Source organism: Glycine soja, chromosome 8 (assembly GCF_004193775.1).
Source record: "Glycine soja cultivar W05 chromosome 8, ASM419377v2, whole genome shotgun sequence".
NCBI lineage: Eukaryota > Viridiplantae > Streptophyta > Magnoliopsida > Fabales > Fabaceae > Glycine > Glycine soja.
The window spans coordinates 22510516-22533299 of record NC_041009.1 but is presented as its reverse complement, the minus strand read 5'-3'; the positions used below and the strand labels follow the sequence as shown (position 1 = coordinate 22533299).

At 34.7% G+C, this 22784-nt stretch overlaps 2 protein-coding genes across 2 annotated transcripts; one reads left to right on the top strand and one right to left on the bottom strand.

Annotated features, from left to right (window-relative positions):
• Nucleotides 1–1454: 1454 nt before the first annotated feature.
• Nucleotides 1455–5372, top strand: LOC114422773 (pentatricopeptide repeat-containing protein At3g29290-like). The gene is made up of 3 exons (XM_028389299.1): nucleotides 1455–1545; nucleotides 1697–3622; nucleotides 4426–5372. The coding sequence occupies exons 2-3, from the start codon at nucleotides 2450–2452 to the stop codon at nucleotides 4591–4593; spliced, it is 1341 nt and encodes a 446-aa protein (XP_028245100.1). The 5' UTR covers nucleotides 1455–1545; nucleotides 1697–2449; the 3' UTR covers nucleotides 4594–5372.
• Nucleotides 5373–6375: 1003 nt separating this feature from the next.
• Nucleotides 6376–10511, bottom strand: LOC114422771 (pentatricopeptide repeat-containing protein At2g31400, chloroplastic-like). The gene is made up of 4 exons (XM_028389298.1): nucleotides 8330–10511; nucleotides 7226–7442; nucleotides 6847–7031; nucleotides 6376–6763 (listed from the first exon to the last, which is right to left on the bottom strand). Exons 1-4 carry the CDS (start codon nucleotides 10294–10296, stop codon nucleotides 6496–6498), a joined length of 2637 nt encoding a protein of 878 aa, XP_028245099.1. The 5' UTR covers nucleotides 10297–10511; the 3' UTR covers nucleotides 6376–6495.
• Between the last annotated feature and the right edge of the window lie 12273 nt (nucleotides 10512–22784).

The window sequence follows — 22784 nt, the reverse complement described above, 5'->3', positions numbered from 1 at the left end:
AGTATAAAAAGTATATCTAAATGTTAATAAAGGATTGTGACCAATTATTTATTATTATTATTATTATTATTATTATTATTATTATTATTATTATTATTATTATTATTATTATTATTATTATTATGTGTTTGTAATTTATTGTTCATATTCGTTTAGTACTTATGCAATATATTTTTTAAATTTCCTTTTAATATATATATTTTTATTATTTTGACTTCCTTGTCTAACCTTAATCTTTGTTGTTAAAAAATAAATTTATCTTATATCTTATAATTTTATCAAATTTCTACTAAATTTCTCATTTTTAATCTTTAAAATTATTTTATATCTCAATTCCAACATAAGTACCCATATATTTAGATTGAAAATAATATGTCAAGAGTTTTGAGTAGAAAAACGCAACCGTTCCGCGAGATCAAATTTATTTTTTAAAAAATAATTTAATCAACTATTTTGTTTAAAAGAAAAGTCTCACAAAATTTAAACTAGATAAAACTAAAGTGGAAATATAAGTCTTTTTCCTTAATCAATAAAATGCATATATATACCTCAAATATGAAAGAATCTATTGGATAAATCTTATGTACTTCCACTTAAGATAACACTTATTAACTTTAAAACAAAAAAAAATACAAAGGTTTATTCTTTGCCTTTGAAACGTAAAGTTGTATCTCTTGCTGATTCAGGAGCTACAACGACCTTTTATTTATTTCATTTGGTATATTGTGACAGAGTACGTAATAAAGATTAATAGTTAATTGAAGAAACAAAAAATTTCAAGAAATAAAAGGCTTTCATTTTTTTTAAATGGTATCTCAATTTTTTTATATCATAAAACTAAAGAAATTTATTTTATTTTGGAAAATAAATAGTTATATTGATTAATTAAAAAACTAATTAACAATTTGATAGATGGATAAATAAATAGATAATCAAAGTATAAGAGTTTAAATCTTGAGCTATATTTTACTGTTTTTAATCTTTTTTTCCCTAGCTTCTCTCGTGTACAATTCATTATTAACGTTTAGATATACTTGTTGTACTTTTTTATACTTTTAGGGATTAAATTTTACATTTTCATCTTTCATTGACGTAGTTGTAAGCAAAATGGGAAGACGAAAAGTCAAAAAAATATTATGATAAATATGTCCCTATACTGGCAATTCAAGTTGATAATCATTTCACTGACAAATTTGTCTCTCCGTGTCAGGTAGGTTATTTTATTAACGATGACGGACGAAAGTTAACGATCGAATATATTTATCACACTTTACACTTTTAGGAATTAAATATTGTATATTCATCTTTTAAAGCATATTTGTAAAAAAAGACAAAAATGACTATTTATCTTAAAATTTAATTGGTTGCTATCTATCATAAGTGGCAGAAATGAAAGGTAGAAAACTGAGGAGAATTTATGAACATTTTTTGTATATAGACCAAATTCAATAACCTGGCACACATCGAACGGCTCACATAAAAGGGGTTAAACCACGCCTCTATCCAGAGCTTCTTCTCATCTCTGCCAGAGACACACAGCTTCTGGTGATTTCTGCTTTCTCCATTTCTCAAAGTTTCCATTTTTTTCTCTTTATCTTTTAATTCTTAACGTTTCATATATTGGGTCATGCTTTGTTGGGTGGTTCCTTGGTAATAGTATATTGATATGCCCCTTTTGTTGAGTTTCCCGTTTCAGTTCCACACTTGTCTTCACAAGCTTTGTTATTGTCCCTTTCCTCGTACCAATGCTTATGTGAGCACACGCGATAACTACCTTGGCATTGTTTTCTTGTCACAATCGAAATACTCAATTGGGTCAACAGGGTTTCATGAGCCCACTCCACTGTCCAGGGACACGGTCGCTGCTGTTGTTGACTTTGGTCTGTGTGAAGAAGAATGTGATGGTAGTGTTGTTTTTGAAGGAAGTGAAACGGTTGATACCACCCCTGTTGTGTCCAAGGAGGAATTGCCTCCTTGGGGAGAAGTAGAGCTGGAAGATTGTGATGTTGAAATAAGAGAAGAATTTGATACATCTTTAGTGTCCGAGGAGGAGTTGCATTCTTGGGGAGAAGTAGAACTGGATGATGATGATGATAGAGGTGTAGAAGGTGTTAATGCATATTTTGTGTCCAAGAAAGAACTGACTCCTTGGGGAGAAGCAGAAGAAATTGATGGTGGTGTAGATGACAACGCCGAGGACAATGTTGAAAGAAGAGTGAACGGGGAAGCATATTTTGGGGCCAAGAAGGAATTGCCTCCCTGGGGAGAAGTGGAAGATGCGGCTACTGATGATTTTGACAACAGTGTTGAAAGAAGAGCAAATGGGGTTGTATATTTTGGGGCCAAGGAGGAATTGCCTCCCTGGGGAGAAGTAGAAGTGGAAGAAGATGGACACCGTGATTCTAGACCTGTTGAAACTACTCCATCGGCTATAGAGGGGATAGGACTAATGAATGAGCACGGGGCGCTTTTTCTTGAGGAGTTGGATGAGAATGTGCTGTCTAGTAGGATTTTGGTGCTTAGTAGAACTAACAAGATTAGAAGTGCAATGGAGTATTTTAGGTCTATGGAATTATCGGCTATTTCTCCAAATATCCATGCCTGTAATTCTCTTATTTCTAGCCTTATGAGAAATGGGTGGTTTGATGATTCAATCAAAGTTTTCAATTTTACTAGAGCAAAAGGGATAACTACAGGGCATACTTATAGCTTGATTCTTATGGCACATGCAAAAGCTCACGGTTGTGATTCAGCTCTTAGATTCTTCAGAGAACTAGAAAGTGAATGTGATGTGGAGAAGGATTTTGATGCAATTGTGTACAACACCATGATATCTACCTGCAGAAATGTTGAAAATTGGAGTGAAATAGAAAGGTTGTGGAGGAGTATGAAGGCAAACGGCTGTGCTGGTACGCGTGTCACGTATCACCTATTAATCAATAGTTTTGTACAATGTGACCAAAGTGACCTTTCTCTTTATGCTTACCGTGAAATGGTTCAAAATGGATTTGAACCCGACAGCAATACATTGAATGCTATCATTAGTGTATGTGCTAAGGAGGGAAAATGGGATGCTTCATTAAGTGTCTTTAACAAAATGTTGAAGGATGAGCTTAAGCCGAACTTAGTTGCGTGCAATGCATTAATCAACTCACTTGGAAGAGCAGGGGAACTCAAGCAAGCATTTCAGGTCTACAACACCATGAAATCTTTTGAACTTAAACCAGATGCATATACATTCAATGCTCTACTAAGTTCTCTTAACAAGGCTGATAGGCATCACAAAGCTCTTGAGCTTTTTGAGATGATTGAAAGAGATCAAACATCTCAATTCAATATACATTTATACAATACTGTTTTAATGTCTTGCTCAAAGCTTAGGTTGTGGGATAAGGCTATAGAAATTTTGTGGCAGATGGAAGCTTATGGACTGTCTGATTTGACAATGTCTTATAATCTTGTCATCAGGACCTGTGAGCTTGCAAGGAAGCTAACAATTGCACTGCAGGTGTACAAGCACATGGTTCACCAGAAGTGCAGTCCAAACATATTTACTTATCTGTCCGTGATTAGATGCTGTGTTCGTGGAAATCTCTGGGAAGAGTTAGAAGAAATCCTAAATGTGAGTAAAAAGCATTTTCAAATTTCTAAGCAATATTTGTCTAGTTTGTTATGAGAATTACAGATGATAGAGTGATAGTTGCTCAGTTGAAAATGTCTTTTCGAAGAGATCGTACTTTAACCAGTCAATTTATAGATTTGTTTATGCTAGCACTACTTTCACACAAGACAAATATTTCATCAAAATAATTTATGAATCTTATGCCTTTAATTTATGAATTGTAAATGATATCAGTAATGAAAAAGGTTATCATTTGATGCAAAGTGATATTGTAAACATTTTAAAAAATCCCTGAGATGATAAAAATTTATGAATTGTCTGCCTTTAATCTTTGCACTGTAAATGATATCAGCTAAGAAAATGATTATCATTTGGTTCTAAGTGCTATTGTAAACATTTCCAAAATCACAATGAGATGATAATAGTTTATGAATTTTCTTCATTTAATTTGTGTACTGTAAATGATATGAATTATGAAAAAGGTTATCATTTAGTACTAAGTGCTATTGTAAACATTCTAAAAAATCCCTATGAGATGATAGTAATTCTTTCAAAAAACCTTGCCTTCAGAAAGTTGCTAGACAGTTAAATTTAGTACTTCTTGGTCTTGATATGATAAATAGAAGCCACTCACAGCAACATTTGCAAACCATCTTTGTATTATATATATGAATACTTTGGATCCAAATTGTCTTTTTTGAGGCAAATAATTATAAATTTTAATTAGGATAATAATTAATTTACCTTATTTTCTGGTCTGACATATATATATTTGACCTCCCTGTTATCTGTTCTTTATGCAGCAGACCATGCCAAATGCCACTCTTTATAACGCAGCTGTTCAAGGGCTGTGCTTACGTAAAAATGATGACTTGGCAAATAAGGTCTACGCAAAAATGCTAGAAAGTGGTTTTCAACCTGACGTCAAAACACAAGTACTTATGCTTCGTATGATAAGGAAAAGGAAGTAGCCAGTAGTCTATTAATTGTTATAACTAACACAACAGTTTTGAAACGATAACCAAAAGGAGTGTAATATCCCTGATTTTTTACTTCTTGGCGGCTTTCACACTACGGTACTTCACGTAGTGACACTTTACGGTCAGAACTCTCTACCGGTAAGAACCTTCCGTAAGTAGTCATTTCTGAGATCTCAAAAATCAATTTTGTCTGTTTCTAGGATCAAAGACTGAATCCACAGATCAACAACACAACAATTTTCAGTATGCTTTGTTTTTGCTCAAACGTTTTTCGGAAAATTTCCCAAAAGGTCATTCATTTCATAACTACTCCAAGCTGCTTAACTATGAAGTTCTTAAGTGATGGGTTATCGAAAAGTAGATGCATCTTGTTAGTATAGATAGTACCAATTAATTCTTTTAAGGCATCTTCAGTTGTGCAATCTCATGCTTGCACAATCTCTAGATCTCTTTCATTCTAGTGTGATTCGATCGAGGTGTTACAAGAAGATATCAGAGTCAATTGAATCAGGGAACAAATTCAATAGTAAATATTTTTTTGGGTCTTGGGAGAGAGAATAACAGACAAAATGTTACTGTAAGTTTGTAATAACTATATAGTTATCATCCGCGCACTCTTTTCTTTCTTTCTTTTTCCTTTGGTATTGAGGGTTGTAAAGAAGCTTCTTGTTTGATATGTATGTAAATGATGTAAATGCCCAAGTCTTGTACTTATTTTCCTGTTAAATTCAAGATTTCTAGTAAAGTGTTTGGACTTAGCAGTTGTCTCTCTTACTACTAGTTTGTGAGTATTCTTCCTCAGTGTTGATTCTTTATAACTTCTTGTGCTCTTAAATACAAGTTATGATATTATTATACTTGGAAGTAGTTCATGATTATGCACTCTTCCTGTTGATTTTTCTTGTGATACATGAAGAATCATACTTTTTCTTTTCTCTCTTTTCTCTGCCTAGAAATAACGAATATCAAGTATCAATACTTTAGTCTTCCAGAAAAAAAAAAAAGCATTATAATAACAGAAATTATCATTTTCATCCATTTCTGAGCTTCATATTAATCTTATTCTGAGTCTAGGTACAATTTTTCTGAGGCTGAAGTATGAAATTGATATAGCCTCGTTTCATAGCGAAGACGATAAAAAAAACCTAATTGTTGGGTTGGTTTACACAAATCCTGTTGCATGTGCACTGGTTGAAGGCACTGTTGAGTTGCAAGATGATGACAAGTATCCAATCATCTGTAATTGATTCGTTTTTTTCAGTTTCCCCCCGTTACACTGGTTTTCAAGATCAATCCCGGCTGTAAAGCACGATAGGACTTTTCACTAACATTATATTTGTCTCTACCGGTTATTAGAATCTTATGATTCACAATTTGATATAATTGAACTAACTATTAACTTGTTTCATAAGATGAAGATTAATATCGATTGACTTTAAATCTTATAATATAACTCATACAATTCAACAATATTAATTTTTCTTTTACTTTTTCATTCACAAGAAATTTAAAAAGTCAAGTATGTTTAAACGGTTAAATGAAAAAGAATGAGTGAGCACTTCTAGACTTATGATATCATATTTGATTATTCCACTGGTCTATTTGTTTCATTCATTGCATGCACTCTATTTGATAATTTCATCTTGTTTCCATTCTTTTCAAGATACAGGTTTTACTCACTCAGATATAACTAATAATTTTGTTTTTATCAGACTTCATTGTCAAGTTATTTTATCTATTTCTAGTTTAAAATTATTACATTGAACACTGATATATCATCTATATGATATATTTGAAGTTATTTTTCATTATCTCAACCTTACAATTTAATACAAATTATGATTCACGATTCAAAAATTGGCTTTCCAATTCATAATTTGAATCTCAATTTCTCTACAATGCACCAAGAGATGGTATATTGAATGTTTGGTTTCTCTCAACTGGTTGAGAATAAACAATGCAATCATGGAGAAGCAGCACATTCAATGTGCTAGGTTGTCTCAACCAAGCAGCTACTTCAGGTCCTTCTGATTTAAACCTCCCCAAATTACACTCAGAAATCTGAAAGGGTGCACCAATGCCATTTAGGAGTGCCTCGACAGCCTTTCTTAAAGTGCCATTGCCGACTACTTTGCTATGCTTGCCCCATCCAGTTAATATACTGCAAAAAGGTTATGATTAAAACTTTAATCCTCATTAATCCAATTAAGGATAACAATAATCTTAAGAGGGAAAGATGCAAACCTCAATATTGGAGGCAGCTTCTGGCCTCCAAAAACAGTGGTACGCAATTCAAGCAACCATGTATGCACCATTGCACAAGCTGCTCCACAGGACGTTAGATGTAGATCCAAGGATTCAGTAGACCAACCCCCTTTCCACACATTTCGGTTTCTTCCTTCAATCACAACCATTTGAGCCCCTAGTTTCTGATGTCAAAATCAATTTATTATAAAAACAGAAAAAAAATGGAAAAGTTAGATCAATGTAAAGAAAGAGTGCATCTCCTACAAACTCCCAATGCTAATCATTTCACTAATGAGATATCAATACAACACATGCAGTAGCAAATTACAAAATTAACAGATGCAAAAGTAGCAAGTTTCTAATCACTCAATTCTACCTGACCAAAATGCCACAACATATCAGTCAGAGCATTATAAAATGCAGATGCTGTTGAAGAATCCAAGTGCTCTAGTTCATCAAATAGTGTCTGAGTCTGATCCCATATGCCTTGCCTGTGACCCATAAGTAGCCCATGAGCTACGCCATAGACCTGACTATCAAACACTCGGAGTGCATCTAACAACTTTGAAGCATCTTGAAATGTCTCACAACAACTGCATACAACACATTGAATTATACACTTAGTAATTGGTTGTATATTTATTTGAGAATTTATCAAAGTACATCCTACAAAAAATAAAGGAAAACAAAAAGAGTAATAGGTGGTAACAAAAAGTAAAGAACATTGAATACATCACCCATGACTAGGTAATGGTTTGAACAAAAGGATAGGAAGTAATTGCAACTTAGGATGAAATCCCAAGGATTGAAGATGTAGCACTCAACATAATTAGGGGATAAAAAGGGATGGATAAAGTGAAATAAATCACAACAAAATACGGGTGGTTTTTTAATTAATAATTAGAGAAATAGAAGAAAAGTTTTAGTTGAGAAAATTGGACCTATTCTTTGAATAAAAAATAAGACATATTACAGCAATAAAACCCTAGCTTAAAAGAAATCTGAAACCTTAGAGTAGATCTAATCAAAGCCATCTAAAGTAACTTTAATTGGAATAAAAAGAAACTAAAAGAAAGCTGTAAAATATAAAATAACACTGGCACAGAACCTACAAGTGTGAACGATATTGATCTGTGAATGTTACATTCCTGGGGGGAATAAATAATACCTTATGCCTTTCCATTTCAAGCTGATGGAAATCCATTTCCATTTGTGAGATTAGATCTTGATATTGTATTTATGATTAGAGAGTAATTAGGGATTTGTTCATTATCACTCAAATTAGATTGATTCTATGTAATTAATGTAGATCCTATTTGCTCATTACAAATAAAGGATTAGTGTGGTCATCCTTAACACACAACATTAGAGTAAATAATTCTTATACCATTTACCTCTTCTATTCTGGGGTAACATGTAAGTGACTATATAAAATAGAATGGTGTAAGACAAAAACAAATATCGGATAGTTATTTGCTACCTGCAAGCATTCAAGATGGCTGAAAATGTGACAACATTTGGTTTGATTTCCATTTCGTGCATTTTTTGAAAGATCTGCACTATGAAGAAATTGTCTTGTCTGCTCCTCTTATCCTTCTTCGTAAGACCTGCTTTTTCAGCAGCAAGTTGCTCCAACATCTTCATGATTTCATCATTGTTCCCAATGTCAGTCTTCTGATCTTGAAAGTTACCTACAATAAGCCTAGAAGATGAAGGTTTAATTTGATGCTCATTGGCTTGAAAAGGAGTATCAACAGCACATTCCAGAGCTGGCAGCTGCTGTCCTATTTTGAAGGCATCAATAATGGAGTTGTAAGTCACAACATTTGGCCTACTTCCTTTCTCTGTCATCACATCCAGCAGCCTCAGAGAAGATTCAATCAAACCATTTTTGCATAAAGCATCAATTAGAGCACTGTAAAATACAACATCTGTCTTCATGCCTTCCTGCTTTAGCTCTCTATAAACATCCATCGCCTCAGCATACATTCTACCTTTAGTGTATATTTTAATCAATGTTGAGTAAGTTAGATCATTAGGATAAATGCGTCTTGCTTTCATCTCATCAAATAATTTTTGGACCTCAACATACTTGTTATGTCTGCCATATCCCTCGATCAGTGCATTATAAGTTACTACGTCATTTTTTATCCCACAACACTCCATCTCTTTGAATTTACCCATTGCCTCCTCAAACCAACCAAGATTTGCATATAGTCCAACCAGTGTATTGTAAGACACCCTGTCCAACCTAATCAGCAGGTGCTTCATTTCATCATATATATTTAGGGCATCTTCAAAGCGCTCAGCCTTAGAATATCCAGCCATCAATGTACTATAAGTCACCACATTGGGCCAAATGTTCTTAGCAGGCATCTCCACATCAATAGCATGCCTGGCAAGATCCATCCGTCCACCTTTACACAGCGCATCCACATATGTATTATAAGTATACACATCACGCCCAATCCCTTTCCATTCCATTTCAGCTAACAAATCCCTACACAGTTTCCACCTACCCTTCGCAACACAAGTTTTGAGAAGTGAATTGTAAGTAAGCCGATCCGGCATACAGCCAGCAGCTATCATCTCCTCCAAAAACTTAACAACTATTTCAAAGGTAAGTTCCCCTTTAGCCCCTGCATCAATAATGGCATTGTAGGTAACCAAATTGGGTTCCAAGCCAAACTTTCCCATGCTCCTCAACAAACTCACCGCCTCTGAAAAGCGATTGTTCCTGCCAAGTGCACTAATCATGGCAGAAAAGGAATAGACAGTGTTTCCATACCCTCTAGTCCTAGACTCTTCAAACAAATCCAAGGCAAGCTCAATCTTCTTTAACCTGCCAAGGGTCCTAATCATGTTGCTGGTCAACTTCCCCATGAAAGTATTATCAGTAGCCCTACTCATAGCAAAATCATAGGTCCTAGTGGCTAGCAATAGGTCACCAGTATTGGCAAACTCCTTAAGCAAATAAACATAATCCTCAGCAACATAAAGCCTATAATGAAGCAACACACTATCTATGGCAGAAACATCATTACCAGCATTGGTGAGGCTATGCAGGACCTCCTCGGCAGCCTTCGAGTGCTGCTGATTGTTGGGGACGGCCCTGGGGCCGCCGGAGTTCATCTTCCCCGGGTTCCGGTTGGACCGCCGGCCGGAAAACTCGGGCGCCAGCCGGGTTTTCTGGGCGCCAAGCCACGGACTCAGGGAGGATGAAAATGCAGCAGAGGCAGTGGCAGCAGCAGAGGGAACACCTGCACCTGCACCAGCACTTGATGCAGGTGAGGAATAGAACCTGGTGGAAGAAGAAGACCACCGGTTCCGGTTGTTGTTGCGGCGGTGATGGCTCCTGTTTTGGTTATGGTGGTGGCGCTGGTTGTTGTTGGAGGGTATTGGGGGAACGGAGGAAAAGTGGGGTCGGGGTGTTGGGGTTGACGCCATTGCACTGTTGAGGCAAAAGGGTATACGAAATGAGGAAAAAGATGAGAGCTTTGAGGGTTTGTGATTGAGTGATAGCTGCAGCTGAAGCTTAATGGAGTGAGAGAACAGAGTGTGGTGGTGGTGGATTCAGTCCACGCACGGCTTTCAATTTAATCTCTTTTTTTTTTTCTTTCTTTTCCAGACATTATCCCTCCTTCATCCCCCTTAGCTTTAATCATTTCACACCTTTTCAGCTACTCTTATTACTATTATTATAATTATGATAATAATAAAATAATTGGATAAGAATAAGTAAGACTTAAGAGGATTCCCTATCATTCTTAACCTTACCAGTTACCATAATCTACACTCAACTCTTTAACTGTTTCTTAAAAACTCGTGACTTTAGTGCTTTTACCGATTTTTAGTTGTTAAACTATAACTTGTGTTTTTAATGAGTAAATTTTATGCTGTGATTGATTTAGAGGAGATGAAAATAGAAGGCATATAATATGAAAAAGGAAAAGTAGAGTAGAAATTAAATGACATGCTGTGCTGTTTGTTTTAAGTGAAATAATTGAAAAATAGAATAGAAATAATATTGTAAAATTATTTGTTATAAATGGAATAGGAAGAACAGAATTAAATTGAGACACAAAAGTATCTTTGTGTCATTATGTGAGTAGATCTAATACCAAAAAAATAATTATAAATCACAAAAAATTGATTACTTTGGTTGAATAGTCGATTTTTACTTATCAAGATTATTTGTATGAAGACGAAAATTTACTGTGCAGGCTACCCAGCTTCAAAGTTAACTTTCTTCCAAGTAAGTCATTTGTACCAAACTCTGGCACCTCATTTCTGTCTTTTGGTATTTTATTTCTCTCTGCTGAATCGAGCACATCCATAATGTGTCTATGAGTATTTTTTTTATAATTAATGACTTTTGTTTTTTTATATTTAAGTGAATTTTATCTTTTTTTAATACAGTAATAATAAGAGGTCACACATAAAATACAAGCGGCCAAATAACTTAAATAGAGAAAACACATGGGAGTTATTTATTACCAAACTCAAAGACAAATTTTATCATGCAACTATAGGTCAAATTATATTATATGGTAGTAAACATTTGAGCTTTAAAGGAATAATATGAGAGAAAAATAAAAGTGTCAAGTATGAGAATATTAAAATGAATATGCAATCATATAAAAAAATATAGAATACAAAATCACACCATATAAGAAAAGATTGGTGTGACACTCATTGAAGAAAATATGGTAAAAAATCGGTCACAAGAGACGCTAATTAAAAAAGTAGATTGCATAATTTTTAGTGAGAGAAAAAGAATAGAGGGATACTAAAATTGGCAGTTGAAGGAAATCATCATAAACTTAATAATATTAAATTTTGATTTTTTAATTATATCAAATGATGATGTGTAATCCATGCACTCAACCTCACCTCACCTAGTAGGATAAACAAAGACTAATCTAGAAGGGGATAGAGCATATGCTCCCTTGAAACTTGGAACTTTTAATGTGTGTATATATAAATATATTAAATTAATTAGTATAAAACTATATAAATTTAATTTTTATGTTATTATTATAATAATGGTCAAAATTAATTAGTACAAAATTATATAAAATTAGTCATATTTGTTGGTTTTTTTAATATTTAAAGTGATAACTAGTATAAAATTATGTAAAATTAGTTAGGTGTTTTTTGTTATTATCATTTAATATAAGTATTAGTTTCAATTTTATGTGTAAAAATAATAATTTGTTTAAAAATTAGTATTTATTAAAAGTTAGATATTTCAACAATTATAAAAGAAAAAAAATCAACTTCCCCTTTATAAGGGTTCTGGATCTCAATCTGTCACTAAAAATAAGATTTTATTGTTATTGTTATAATAAAGTATTTTCCATACATAACTTAAAAAATGATGTGTTTAAATATATTATTATTATTATTATTAGAGATATAATTTTTTTCATGACATTCATGTAGAGTATTTCCTAGCTCAATTTTATTTATGACATATTGATAATATATATGCTGGTTTAATTTATAAGAAAACTTCTTAATTAAATTCAAATTTAGTATAATGAATAAGAATTTGGTTTATATACATTATGACAATAAAATATGTGTATATAGACATTTAATAGTATTTTGCTTTATCATCACTTCATATTAATGGGTAAGATAATTTGATAAAATAGTTAAACCTTTATATTTATGTCAAAAAAGTTATATTTATGTCAAAAAAAATTATATTTATGTCAAAAAAGTATTTTATATTTAAATAATTAATTGTTTTACCATGTCTAAACATATTTTAGAATTTCAGATTAACTATAAATTGCCAAGAGTTGTTATACTCCTAATTCAATTATTTTGTTTAATATTTATCAAATGCTTCAATTCAAACAAACATATTTAACAATTTTGAAACTACCAAAAAAATATAATAAAATTAATGTTACATCATCATGAATAAAAATATTTTTTTTAAAAAAATTAATAAAAATTTTAAAACATAAAAGACTAACCGTAAAAAAATAAAAGATAAAAAAATGAAATTATCATGGACCAAAATGATATTTAAAATATGAATATTAAAAAACAATTAATTACAAAGAATGTAAAAAGTGGACTTCAAATATCAAATATATATTCATGTTTTTTTAACGTGTAATTATTTAAATTGTCTTTTAAATTATTAATACGAGTCGATTAATTTTATAACATTTTCGGTCATGTTTATTTGTATAGTTGATTGCAGTTTCTAAAATAAATTCATTTAGCAGAAGTAAAATAATATGAGATTGTTAGATGTCTATTGTATAAAATCTATCTAAGGAATTCAATGACATGTAAAATAGGATCATTTAGGTATAAAATTAATTTGAAAATCTAAAATATGTTTATATATCCTAAAACAATTAATTATCAAAGCATAACATAAAATTTGACTTCAAATCTCACGTACCATAAATGTTATAATCTTGTGGTATTAAAAATTTGAACTTATTTGGAGGAGGGTCACACCCTCTTCAAGGAGCTACTTTTCAATCACACCAAATGAGTGATATAATATTTTAAGATAAACAATATGTCCCATGTGTAGTAAAAAAGACAAATATATATATATATATCATATGTCGAACTTTTGCAAAAAATTTATAAGAAATTGCATAATGCATGGCAACAAAAACATATGGTTCGACTAGTTACATCAATCTTTAATCAAAAGTCAAGTCATCCAAAATAAATAAAAATAAATGACAAGTATTAATAAAAAATAAAATCTAGAGCCACACAAACATGAATAAGTATGTCTGTCAGGCACACAATTGAACTATAAAACAAATCATCGAATATCTAAGCTTACAATATACTATAAATACGCTTAGAATCACCAGGAAAAAAAAATTAATTGAACTCCGAAAATTCTTGAAAGAATTCAATAACAAAAAATCGTTACCCACCCAGAGAAAAAAAGGTAAAAAAAAATGAAGAGAATTTAACATATATACCACCTTATAGCTACCTCCGTTGTACAAAAAAAAAATAAAAAATAGTAACATCCTTTCCTCATTGTGCATTAACAAAAAAAAGTCGGAATAAAACTAATTAATTTATTGAAATCCAAATTAAATGAGACATTCATCCTTAGATAGCTTGGCATGCCCATATTTTATCAAAAGATATAAATTAAATCAAATTATCTTCTTCTAAAAATAATTAGAATATAATCAGTATCTTTTGGATGCAAAGTGGCATTGGCTCTCATTCAGGTTTTTTTAAAAAAAAAATCAAGGCTTGCTTCAACCTTCTGTAATTTTCTAACACCTTGAATTTGCCTTTTAATAAGAAATTTAAGTAAAAAGTATTCAATAACAATGGACATTCCAATAAAAGGATATCTAACGAGAAATTGAAGGTCAAGCATTTTGGCAAAGCTATTTATTAAAGCAGGTACTTGTTTCTAAACACTCTGACAAACTAATTATTAAACTGTGTACTTGTAATAAATCATACTAGTATACGATCGTTGATAATTTCAAAAGCAAAATATAAACTCCTTTTCATATCCAAACCACACTGAAAAAAGATAAAAAGAAAAAAGATGTCCTAATGCTATTGAACTATAAGCTATCAATAAGAGAATCAACACTTGTAGTGATCTAGGAAGCTGAAAGCAAATACAAAGTGGTAGGTATTTTCTTGTTAATATTCATAAATATCAATTCCAAGACTTTGACCTATAACTTTTTTATTCAATATATAAAAAACAATATTATATATACTATAAGAATCAACTGCCAATGGAATTATATATGCAATTGGCGAAAGGAAAACTTCAAAATACTTAAATTTTTCATTCATTTAATTTGTTGTTTACAATCGTTCAACTGATTGTGAATTGATAATGCAGATATATAGTAGAAGCACATTCAATGTTCTAGGTTGTCTCAATCAGATAGTCTCATCAAATTCTTCTGATATAAACCTCCCCAAATTACAACCAACAGTATGAAAGGTTGAATCCATGCCATTTATTAGTGCCTCAACAACTTTTTTTAAGACTCCATTGTCCACTACTTTGCTATGCTTGCCCCATCCAATTAATATAAAAAAGATTATGAGTAGAACTTCATTCCTCACTAATATAATTAAAGGATAACAATAATAATATTAAGAGGAAAAGATGCAAACCTTTGAGACAACTTTTGACCCAAAAAAATAAGTGTTATGCAATTTTAGCAACCAGTGACAGTCCAACATAGATTGAGAAGTAAAGTAATTTTTAAGAGATTTTTATTTTATTTTAAATGAGAGAGTTATATATTAGATCTTTTGTTAATATATATTGTATTTTTACCCTTGGATTAATGTTACTCGCAAATCACTAAGGTGCATCTGCCACACCATATACTTTTTTGTTTTTCTTTGCTCTACCATTAGACCCGATTGTGATGGTTAATTGTTGCTCTTGGTCTTAACCCATGACCCAGACTCATACCATTGGGCCAAATCTGCATGGGACTTGGGAGTGGGAAAGAGACAAACATCCAAGGGAAGCCAAGAGAGATAGAAGGCGTAATGAGGAAAGGAAAACATATCTAAGTCGGCGGTACCATTGAAGTTAGTGAGAGAGTTGGGGGAGGAGTGATACAGTGTGGAAAGTGTAAGATAAAATTTGGTCTAATTCCTTTCTCTATCATCACATCAAGTAGCCTCAAAGAAAATTTGATCGAACCATTTTTGCATGAATCGAAGCATCAATGGTAGCACAATGCATTCTTAAACTCTCCCAAAACAACCTTCATGCATAGCTTTCTCAACAAAACAACATGCATTATATCTTTTGTGTATATTTTAATAAATGTTGATCATTACTTTGCAAGCTTGTTTACAAAGTTCAAACAAGAAGGCATGTTGCTCTCATTGTTGCTTTATGCAAAAAAATTATTTAATCAAATCTTCTTTGAGGTTGCTTAGTTTGGCTTTGCAAAACCCACAACCCACATAACCCGCTTTGCAAAGCCTGCAATTTAAACATGTTATCCTTTAGTGATCCTACAATTGCATCGTTCAGACCCTAGGCTAAACAGGCTAGCCAGCGTCCCTAAGAAAATAAAATTTTAAAAAAATTCTAAAAAACAAATTAAAAACCCTTTTGTTATCATTTTATAATCCAATTAATCACTGGATGTCTGAGAATTATCCTTTATGGGTTTTGGTTGGTGTTGGTTATTTTGAAATGTATCTAATTTCAAGTAGAATGACCATAATTTTTATTTTATTTTATTTTACTAAACTACAAAAAATATTTTTTAATTAAGGCATAAAAAGCCCATTAATCATCTACAAAGTTCATGATCAAACATGTTTAAATGAATTGGGCTAAAAAATCCACAATTTAAATAGTTAAAAAATTGAAGTCCATACATATGGATTGTGGTTATGCAGGTCATCCATAAGCCCAAACCCAAATATCCAACATATGTGAATTACATTCATATTTAGTATATATTGTAATTTTTTACTTCTAAATTTCTTACAAGCTACAGTTTGTAAAATATTAATTCAATAACTGAAAAGTTAGTTGCAAAAAAAAAACCAAAAATGGTTATATTATATATAAAACACCTAATTATTAAAATATAAGTATATAAATAATATATTAATTGCATTAAATGCTATATTATTTTTTATTTTAAAGTCAAATTTCCTTATTTAAATAGATTATAATATATATGCACACATTTACTTATTAATTTCTATATTTTAAATAACATTTCAAACACACATATATTTATATAAATATTATAATAATAGCATTAATTGCTACACTAGTTTTTTTTCTAAAGTTAAATTTACTTATTTATGTATATATGCATGCTTTATGCAAATGCAAAGGCACGAAAGTTAATAGCAAAAAACATATACCAATGGCAATGAACATGTATATTCCAACAAAGTTGATTGAAGAAATGTTGGTGAAGTTGCATATGAAGTCTCTTTTAGGGTTGAAGTGTGTGAGAAAAGAGTGGAATTATCTCATTTCTCACCTTGAATTCGCAAAGAGACATTTCAAGTTTGGGCAATGGATAGAGAAATTGATTATCATAGCGTATGATGTTAACCACTTCAAAATCATTAACTTCATCAAGTCCTTACATGATGAATCTACCTACCAATCATTGTCCGTTAGCTTTTTGGGCCAACATTGATAGCAATTCCAACCAAGGGAATAACAGGCCCAAGAGAGACATGAGAAGGCCCACTTACCTTGAGGATTACGCATGACAATTGTTGGTTGTTGCTCTGCAAAAATCTGTTAGAATCATTAGTGGAATTAATAATGGAATTCTGTTATAGCAATTTAGTGATTCTGTTATACATGTTTTTGTCGTTATGTATTAGGCTGGGTGCCTTATTCTGGCTCTTGTATCAACCTATATAAACCAAAAAGATCTATGAAATAAGATGAGAATGATCTTGCAGAAATTAGCTTTGGTAAAGTAGATTAGCTATTACTACCAATTTGGTCTAACTTGCTTCTTTTTGCCCAGCCACCATGTCAGACCATAACATGCATCAAGCAACCATTGAACGCTTGGAGGAAGCCATAGCCAGGCTTTCCCAGGGTCACACCACCCTCACCCAAAGCCACACAGCTATTGACAACAAGTTCACCCAAAGCCACACAGTTATGGACAGCAAGTTCAAGTCCATTCTGGATTGACTTGTTGCCCTCACCGTTGATCCTCCGTCACCCAAGCCACCTCCTAATTCCCCATCACCACCTGTACCTCAGCGCCCACACATGAAACTCGACGTTCCCAAATTCGATGGTCAGGATCCACTCGGGTGGATTTTCAAAATAACACAATTCTTTAACTACCAATGCTTACCTGAAGTTGAACGTCTCACATTTGTCGGATTCTACATGGAAGGTCCTGCACTATCTTGGTACCAATGGATGTACCGCAACAGATTTCTCACCTCTTGACCCACCATGCTTCAAGCACTAGAATCACGATTTTCACCATCCTTCTTTGACGACCCACAAGGGGTTCTCTTCAAATTACACCAACGCTGCTCTGTCACTGAGTATCTGACGGAATTCGAGAAATTGGCAAATCGAATTGTCGGCCTGGTCCCTTCGTTACTCCTCAGTTGTTTCATTTCAGGTTTAACCCCAGATCTTTGATGCGAGGTCCAGACTTTCTAGCCTTTGTCTTTAACCCACGTCGTGGCCTTCACCCGATTACAGGAGGACAAGTTAATGGACCGCGGGCAACACTTTTGCCACTATCATCCCCCTCAACCTTCAGCGTTGTTGTCAGCTGCCCTTTCCACCAAGATCCCCTTCAAACGATTGTTGGCCGAGGAAATGGAGATACATAGGGACAAAGGCCTCTACTACTATGCAAGGACAAATGGGTCTTGGGGCACCGTCCCGGATGCATCTCTTTGTGGCTGACGAGACCATTGACCTTTTCCCCCAATTTTCAGACTCTGATTCGACAACCCCAACCTTCAACACCTCACTCGAACCACCAGACGACCCTCAATTAAGCCTCAATGCTATGATGGGTATGTCAGCGCCATAAACATTTTGCATCTTTGGCACCGTCAATAAGCACCGCCTAGCAATCCTTGTAGATGGCGGTAGCACCCACAACTTCATTCAAGCTAGGGTTGCTTGATTCCTCACCCTCCCGCACTACGCTATCACTCTTTTGCACGTGATGGTTGGTAATAGAGGAGTCATGGACTGCAATCAATATTACCCTCAGGTTTCGTTACTCATCCAAGGTTACTCCTTCACCACAGACCTTTATGCCTTGCCGTTAAGCGGCGCTGATGTCGTTCTTAGAGTGCAATGACTTAAGCAACTGGGCCCTGTTACTAGTGACTACACCACTCTTTCGATGTCCTTCACCTACTTAGGCCAACCAGTCCAACTTCTTGCGGACATCCCTCTTCGCCCAGGCCCAGCTTTAGCTCACCAATTGAAGCGCATGATCTAGACCCAAGCCCTTTCAGCCTTGTTCTAATTGACAGCCTTACCCACCCAATCTCGTGAAAGTCCTTCTTCTCCTTCCCTAACCTTTGATACACAACCAGTTCCCCCTGAAGTCACCAACCTCCTCTCCAAATACACCCACTTTTTTTATGAAATTTCCCAATTACCTCCATCGCGAACCATCTCCCACCACATCCACCTTACACCCAATACCAAACCCATCAATGTTCGGCCATATCGTTATCCCTATAATCAGAAAACCAAATTAGAAAATTAGGGCCAATCAATGCTTGATGTAGGTTTCATTCAGCTCATCCATAGCCTTTTTTCCTCGCCTGTCCTGTTAGTGAAGAAAAAGGACGGCAGCTGGCCCTGTTACATCGACTATCAAGCTATGAATGTCGTTACTGTGAAAGAGATTTTCGATGCCAACCATAGATGAACTCCTTGATGAATTGGGTTCCACTTCGTGGTTTTCTAAGTTAGACCTCCACCAAGGGTTCCATCAAATTCGCATGGAGGAGGAGGACATCCCAAAAACCGCATTCAGAACACACCAAGGACACTACGAATACCGCGTAATGCCTTTGGCCTCTGCAATGCTCTGGTGACATTTTAGGCAACCATGAATGAACTGCTCAAACCATCCTTGCGCAAATTTGTGGTCGTCTTTTTCTACGACATCCTCGTCTACAACTCTTCTTTGCCTCAGCATGTGCACCAACTGGAAGAAGTATTGTCAGTTCTGACAAAGGGATCATTCTTTCTTCGCCAATCCAAGTGCTTATTGGCCTGCCAAACACTTCTGTATTTGGGCCACATAGTCTTCGCCACTAGAGTAGCCCCAGATCCTTCAAAGATTAGTGCCATGGTTGAATTGTCTTTACCCTGCTTTACGTGATTTTCAGGGCCTCACTGGATTTTACAGACGCTTTATCCAAAATTACGCTTTAATCGCGATCCCCATCACCAACCTCCTTCAGAAGGATTAATTCCTATGGCCCCCTGAATCTCAAGAAGCTTTTGACCAACTAGTATGCTATGACCCACGCTCCTGTTTTGCTTCCACCTCTTCACTATTCACCATTGAAACTGACGCTTCATGTTATGCAATGAGCACGATTTTAAGCCAACACCACCACCCAATCTACTTCTTCAGTAAGTTTTTCTGTCCCAGATTGTAGCATAGTTCCACATATGTTTAGGAATTACATGCCATTACCGCGACGGTGCACAAATGGCGACACTATCTATTGGGGCATCCGTTCATTATACGTACTAACCATCAAAGCCTAAAAGAGCTTATGACACAGGTTATTCAAACTCCCGAATAGCAAGCTTATTTGTCAAAATTAATGGGGTATGATTATAACATTCAATACCGTGCAAGTTCAGGAAATATTGCGACGGATGCTTTGTCTCGCTTACCACAACAGGGATAATGCCTTTTACTCACCATTCCAAATTTTGTCTTCCTCAACGACTTGAGCCACTCCCTTAACCATTCCCTTGCCTTTCTGGACAAGTTGCGTAATGTCAGGATCTACCCCAGGGACAACCTTGAATACTCAATTCAACAAGAGCTTCTCTTTTATCAGGGTAAAATTTGGCTCCCCCCTAATTGTTCTTTTATTCCCCTGTTACTAGAGGAATTTCATTCTACCCCTCTAGGAGGCCACGTGGGTATCGCAAAGGCACTACGTCATGTCCAAGAGAACTTTGTATGGGACGGAATGCATCATGATGTCCAATGTTTCGTATCTCAATGTCTTATTTGCCAACAGACGAAATACAAATCTAAGAAAATGGTTGGTCTTCTCCAACCTTTGCCTATTTTGTTGGGAATATGATAAGACATTTCCATGGACTTCATCATAGGCCTACTCCTTTCTCGCGGGTTTACTTACATCTATGTCATCATCGACCATTACTCCAAGGGAGCTCACTTTAGTGTACTACCTCCAAGGTATTCCGCATACAGGGTGGCCACCCTGTTCATGGACATCTTTTGCAAGCTGCATGGGTTTTCTCGAAGAATTGTCTTGGAGCGTGACCCAATTTTTCTCAATACCTTCTGGCGGGAGCTGTTTCGCATTAGTGGCACTAAACTCCGCTTCAGTACAACCTACCACCCATAAACAGATGGACAGACAGAGGTTCTTAATCGGACTCTAGAACAATACCTTCACATTTTTGTACATAATTGTCCATCTACTTAATCAAATTTCTTAACCCTGGCCAAATAAAGCTATAATATAGCCACTCATTCCAGCATAGGGATGTCACTGTTCAAGGTAACATATGGCAAACCTCCCCCTTCGATTCCTTCCTACTTGCACGAATCTTCCCTGATAGAAGTTGTGGACTCTTTTATTGCAGACTGACAGGCAATGCATACCCAGTTAAAACGATGTATGCAAAAGGCACAATCGACATCAAAGCAATATGCCGACACTCATCGTCGCCATGTCACTTTCAATATGGGAGACTTAGTTTATGTTTGTCTTTGTCCTTACTAGCCAATTTCCGTTACACCTCGTTATTCTAAGCTCTCCAAGAAATTTTACGATCCATTTGCTATCACCGCCGCCATCAGACCCATCGCCTATTGCTTGCAACTCCTGGTTGACTCAAAAATCCATCCAATATTCTACATGTCACTCCTCAAATCGCATAAGGGACCACCTCCTTTTAATATTTCCACCCTTCCCCAAGCCAACACCGACAACCATCCTGATGTAGCTCCATGTGTAACGACCTGCCTCGTCGCTACGGTATCCACACTCTAATATTCAATAATTTCAATTTTTATAAAAAGAACTCCCTTAATTTTTTATTTTGAAAATAGAAGTGATTTTGTCACAACATAAATTCATCCAACAACACGCCATTACTTAAGTGAATATGCATAATTACATAGAAACAATAATTCGGTACATGTCATACACAACGAAAATTAAATATGTTCATATATATATATATATATATATATATATATATATATATATATATATATATATATATATATATATAATTAAAATTCCAGTTTTACATCTTTAACTCAACAAAATAAAACTTAAAAACCAACTACGGAGGAGTTGATTACAAAACACAACTCTCTCCCAAAATAACGTCAACGTCATCACGTCGGCTCGGTGGCTCCTCACCAGAATCTTACTCCCTACACCCTGCCACTGTCATTCTGCTCCTACGAACAAGGTTCGTGATCATCACAGGTATCAACCACACGATACAAAATTGCAAGGGTGAGTTTATTATAAAAGAACCAATACCAATTCCAAATAACCACAATTAGCAAGGAACATATGCAAACATGATAAGCATACACAACAATCATTATTCAACACTCATATCCAACAAATATTCATCATTCACATCCAACAATTACTCATCATTCATCCATGGACCCAATCAAGACTGCACAAAATGATGCATGCACCTAACTCAACACTCAGATGCAATGTGGTACGTACCAACAACAACCAAACCTCAGGAAATAGCCTAAGCGTGTCCACATGACACTCTCACTTAGGGAACTGTGCTGAGTTTGTCGAGACCACCCGGTTGTGCACGTAACAGCTCCCCTCCCATAGGTGATCAACCTGGGAGTCCAAAGGTGTTCCCTACCAGGTGACAAGCCCCCTAGTACAAAGTACACTTGGCCACAATTACTCTATTTCCTGTGTCGTATGAGCTATGATCACGGCCAAAAGTAAGTGCCAAAGACCATGGACCAATTAAAGCGCCTAAGCATCCCCTCAGAAATGTTTAGATTCTCTAACCATGCTAGTTACCCACGTCTAGGCCATCCGACAAGGTCAATGCACTCTACCCCCCATGACATACACTCCATACGACGTATGATCATGGCCAAAAGCTAGTGGCAAAGACCCTGGAAGGTCAGTGCACAGTGCCCCCCACGAACATACAT

Coding starts and splice junctions, on each gene's coding strand:
- LOC114422773 (XM_028389299.1), top strand. CDS start 2,450: ATGAATGAGCACGGGGCGCTTTTTCTTGAGGAGTTGGATGAGAATGTG. Junction 3,623..4,425: donor AGTTAGAAGAAATCCTAAAT/GTGAGTAAAAAG, acceptor TTCTTTATGCAG/CAGACCATGCCAAATGCCAC.
- LOC114422771 (XM_028389298.1), bottom strand. CDS start 10,296: ATGGCGTCAACCCCAACACCCCGACCCCACTTTTCCTCCGTTCCCCCA. Junction 7,443..8,329: donor GCCATCTTGAATGCTTGCAG/GTAGCAAATAAC, acceptor TGTTGTATGCAG/TTGTTGTGAGACATTTCAAG. Junction 6,764..6,846: donor AAGCTGCCTCCAATATTGAG/GTTTGCATCTTT, acceptor ACCTTTTTGCAG/TATATTAACTGGATGGGGCA.